At 44.1% G+C, this 4,257-nt stretch overlaps 2 protein-coding genes across 2 annotated transcripts; one reads left to right on the top strand and one right to left on the bottom strand.

Annotated features, from left to right (window-relative positions):
* Nucleotides 1-734: 734 nt before the first annotated feature.
* CCR75_007549 (uncharacterized protein) lies at nucleotides 735-929 on the bottom strand (the record flags this gene model as incomplete). Its single annotated transcript, XM_067965608.1, has 1 exon — nucleotides 735-929. The coding sequence occupies one exon, from the start codon at nucleotides 927-929 to the stop codon at nucleotides 735-737; it is 195 nt and encodes a 64-aa protein (XP_067823192.1).
* Nucleotides 930-1,052: 123 nt separating this feature from the next.
* On the top strand, nucleotides 1,053-2,135 carry CCR75_007548 (uncharacterized protein; the record flags this gene model as incomplete). The annotated part of the gene is made up of 1 exon (XM_067965607.1): nucleotides 1,053-2,135. One exon carries the CDS (start codon nucleotides 1,053-1,055, stop codon nucleotides 2,133-2,135), a length of 1,083 nt encoding a protein of 360 aa, XP_067823471.1.
* Nucleotides 2,136-4,257: the final 2,122 nt, after the last annotated feature.

Here is a 4,257-nt window from a genome sequence, read left to right on the forward strand (position 1 = left end):
CGAGCTCCTTAAAAATTCACCACAACCAAAAAAATTTATTTATGCCCACGATAATGCTTGGGGTCTCCATAATAATAAGCGATGACAGCTATTCCGGATTTTGTTTAGTAATTTAAACCAATCAAAAGGCGTTTTAGTACCAGATATTTTTTGGGTGTGTAACCCATAAGATAATATGACGTGTATTTTGCTATATTTCTTGCGCTATTTGCTAAAACCGTTAGAAAAATCTCCGCAGTGTCTCAAGAAGAGAAATTTAGATGGGGCCTTCTTACAGGAAGTTTGCTGTGGGTTCTTTCTATCGCGAACAAGCCTTTTAGTGCATCCTCGTATGCCACATAAAAAAGAGTGTTCTGTCTCAGGCTGTGAAAGTCAGAAAAAAGCTATAAAAAAGCAGCTGTGCAAAATTCAAGTGTGGATCGGCTCATCAACTAAGAAGTATTAATTGTTAAAGGGGTTTGATCGCTTCACAATCATCCTTACATTCATCAGCTTGTCAAAAACAAAGAAAGAAATCAAGTATAAATTTTTAAAAGTCTAGATTTACATCGAGTAGCCAGCTTCGTCGGATCTTTTCTCAGCAATAAAAAGAAAGGGAGCATTTGCTTGATACGAATAAAACATCCTCTTCGCAAAGTCGCGTGGGTTCAAGCGGGATCTCGAAAAACGAATCGACTGTATGTTTTTGGAATTGAGCAAACAACAAACTTCAAACCGGCTTGGGGTTCAAACTGCTAGTAAAGGATGAGTCCACGAAACGCCAACGAGTCCTTGTATAGGAAACTATCATAGTCCCACCGGAGCGTGTGCGCAACCGAGTGAGCGCGGCAAAAGATGGCGTTAACCTGATTCTTCATCAAACTTAGACACTCGACAAATCTTTCGACATCTATCAATTCCCATTCCTCACTCGAGATGATGTAATCCATTTCTATCAATGCCATAGAAATCCAGGGTGTGTCCCTGAAAAGAAGGTTTTCAACCACAAAACCAAATTCTTTTTTCATTTGGCAATTTGTCTCCAAAGAGGCAAACTCAAAACCATCACTCTCATGCCATTATTCCAATTTGGAAAATCCGACGCGGAAAAAGCCCGCCAACGCGTTCTCAAGGAAGTCAAGCGGCAAGCCAAGCGCCAGCGCAAGCAAGCCGCCAAGGAAGTTCGTCAAGCACGCAAAGCTCAAAAGAAACGTCGGCGCCCATTTGGCCGCAACACGCGCCACGAGCGCCCAAATGGCCCCAACGAGCCGTACGAGCGCCCCAATGGCCCCGACGAGCGCTCCTTCCATTCCACGATGCCCGACGAGCAGTCGTATACTTCTAACGCACGTGACGAGCGCTCGTCTACCCACAATGCGCGTTCGTCTACCCCAAACGCGCCGTATGAGCGTCGCCCTTCCTTTGCCAATCCTCTTTGTACCGAGACTCCCGCGTTTTCAAACAGTCTTCAATGCCACGTATGCGCCAAAAAGTTTGGACGTGCACTGCACCATCGTCGTCACCATTGCCGGGCATGCCGACACAGTTGCTGCTTGCGCTGCATGAGTCGCGTGCGTCGACCAGTGCCTCAATTTGGACTCTTTGAGCCACAAAAAATTTGTGTCGTGTGTGACACACTGGGCGCGCATACCAACGTCTCGCCACCGCGGGAACCTGCCGATGCCATTCGTGCGCTTGCGGCTGGGCATACCAATGCACGTCGTTTGCGCTCGGCGTCGTGGCGTGCACGGACAGCATCGTGGCGCCCACGCACTGCGTCGTGGCACTCGGCATCCCTGCCTACGACAGTCGACTATACGGACGAGAGTCCTGTGCGCGAGCGAAACCGCTCTCGTAGCAAGAGTAGCGCACGCTGGCATTTGCCAATTCGACCATTACAGAAAGCCAAGGAGATTGCGGAAAAAGTGCGGAATCAAAGTCTTGATTGGGAATTGCAGATGGAGAAGCAACGGTTGTACGGTTCTCGTGGTCATGATGTACACGAACAAATGACGTCGCCACCAGGAAGTTATGGCGGACAAGCGATGCGACTCCGTCCCCAGACGATTGCTCCTCCGACTTTTGGCGCCAAAGACATTCAGCAGCAGCCTTCAACGACTGCGAACTTAGCAAACGGACCGGTGGTGGAGCTGTAGGGTTGCAACTTGAGGGAAAAAGGCTTTTTGGGATAGGGGAGGGGTTGTTGGATGGGCATGCACCTTCACTGGAAAAGGGGGCCTTTGCGGTTATATATATATATATATGCTTGGATTTGGATTTTGCGAATTGTTTTGATACACGGAGTTTCATGGTGCGCTTTTTGTGTTTGGATAAAAGTTGCCTTTTTAAAAAAAAACGATTGCCAGTGATGTAGAATATATCTTATTTTGCCAACAGCGGAGTCTTCTGAGCCGTGTGAGGGAACAAGTGCCCTTCAGGTTCTTCTTTCTTTTTAAAAGAGAGAGTGCAAATTGGCAGGTCGACTCGATAGTAGGAGTGGCGGCTTTTACTAAAACTTGTTTAATTAGCGCCACAGAGGCTATTGCTTGATTTGCATTTAATGAAATCTTAACTTACTTTTATAAGCAAAATTGTATTATCGTGACGAACCTACTCGGGAAAATCAATCAAATCCTGGTGCTAATGCTTTGTCGCAGGAACCATGGGCTTCCCATTCAACCAGACAGCTTGCGCTGGGACATGCGTTACCTTTATTAGACAGCGATATGTTGCGACATCTTATCATGGACAAGGGAAATGTTACAATGAAATGGACACGGTGAATGTCCTAAAAAGGTGGAAATGTCCTCACGCTTGTAAATGTGTATTTACAATCATTCCTCTGCTATCTTTTAGCCGCAGGTAAATTTTAAAAAGAGTAGTGGGAATTATAAAGTAGCGAAAGTATCTTTACTAGATGTGAATTTTGATAACATAACATTGCCCCTTGTGTACAGGGGGACCCTTTGCTAGTACTGATAACAGTACTAGTCAACCTACACTGATTACAGTGAAAGTCGGGCGCCTCGACTACTTCACGTTCACGACGTGCAGAGAAAGATTATAGGTATCTTAGTAGTCTTAGATACCAAAGGTTAATTCTAAGGCTTTAGAATAGAGAAAAAGTAAAACTATAGTAATATATTATGTAACGGGCTAAAGTTGCCCTAATGTTACACAGTCCCCGTTAAGTACACTTGGTGTACTCAAGGGGAAGGTCAATTACTAGATTAAAGTAATTTGTCCCAGCACTCAGGTGTGGTTCACATTTGTGACCAACCCTTGAGTATGTGATGCACAAAGGTGCATTCACATTAAAAGGGATGACGGCTAGCGTTAGCCGTTACGCGAGGTATCTAGAAAGATACGCTCGCAATACATATTAAATGTTATCTATAAAGTTGACATTTTGATTGGTAAAAATAGGTTTATATATTTAATACGATTAAATATAAATCAGTCTGAAAACTACGTCTGTAACGGGCTAAAGTTGCCTAATGTTACACAGTCCCCGTTAAGACCACTTGGTGTACTTAAGGGGATGATCAACTACTAAAAATTAGTAATTAGACCCCGCACTCGGGTGTGGTGCACATTTGTGACCAACCCTTGAGTATGTGATGCACAAAGGTGCATTCACATTAAAAGGGATGACGGCTAGCGTCAGCCGTTACGCGAGGTATCTAGAAAGATACGCTCGCAATACATATTAAATGTTATCTATAAAGTTGACATTTTGATTGGTAAAAATAGGTTTATATTTTTAATACGATTAAATATAAATCAGTCTGAAAACTACGTCTGTAACGGGCTAAAGTTGCCTAATGTTACACAGTCCCCGTTAAGACCACTTGGTGTACTTAAGGGGATGATCAACTACTAAAAATTAGTAATTAGACCCAGCACTCGGGTGTGGTTCACATTTGTGACCAACCCTTGTGTATGATGCACATGGGTGCATTCACATTAGGAGGTATGACGCCCAGCGTCATCCGTGATGACGGCTAGCGTCATCCGTGATGACGGCTAGCGTCATCCGTTACGCGAAGTATCTATAAAGATACGCTCGCAATACATATTAAAAATGATATCTATAGAGATAACATTTTAATTAGTAAAAATAGGTATTTGTATTTAATTCTATTAAATATAAATCAGTCTGAAAACTACTTCCTACTTGGTAAGTGCGCACGAGGAGACGGATTACCGCTCCCGTGACGACACTTAACCAGAGTTCTTAGTGTGTTGGGTGAGGTCGCTAACGCGCCCACCACAACT

This window comes from Bremia lactucae, linkage group LG13 (assembly GCF_004359215.1).
Source record: "Bremia lactucae strain SF5 linkage group LG13, whole genome shotgun sequence".
NCBI lineage: Eukaryota > Oomycota > Peronosporomycetes > Peronosporales > Peronosporaceae > Bremia > Bremia lactucae.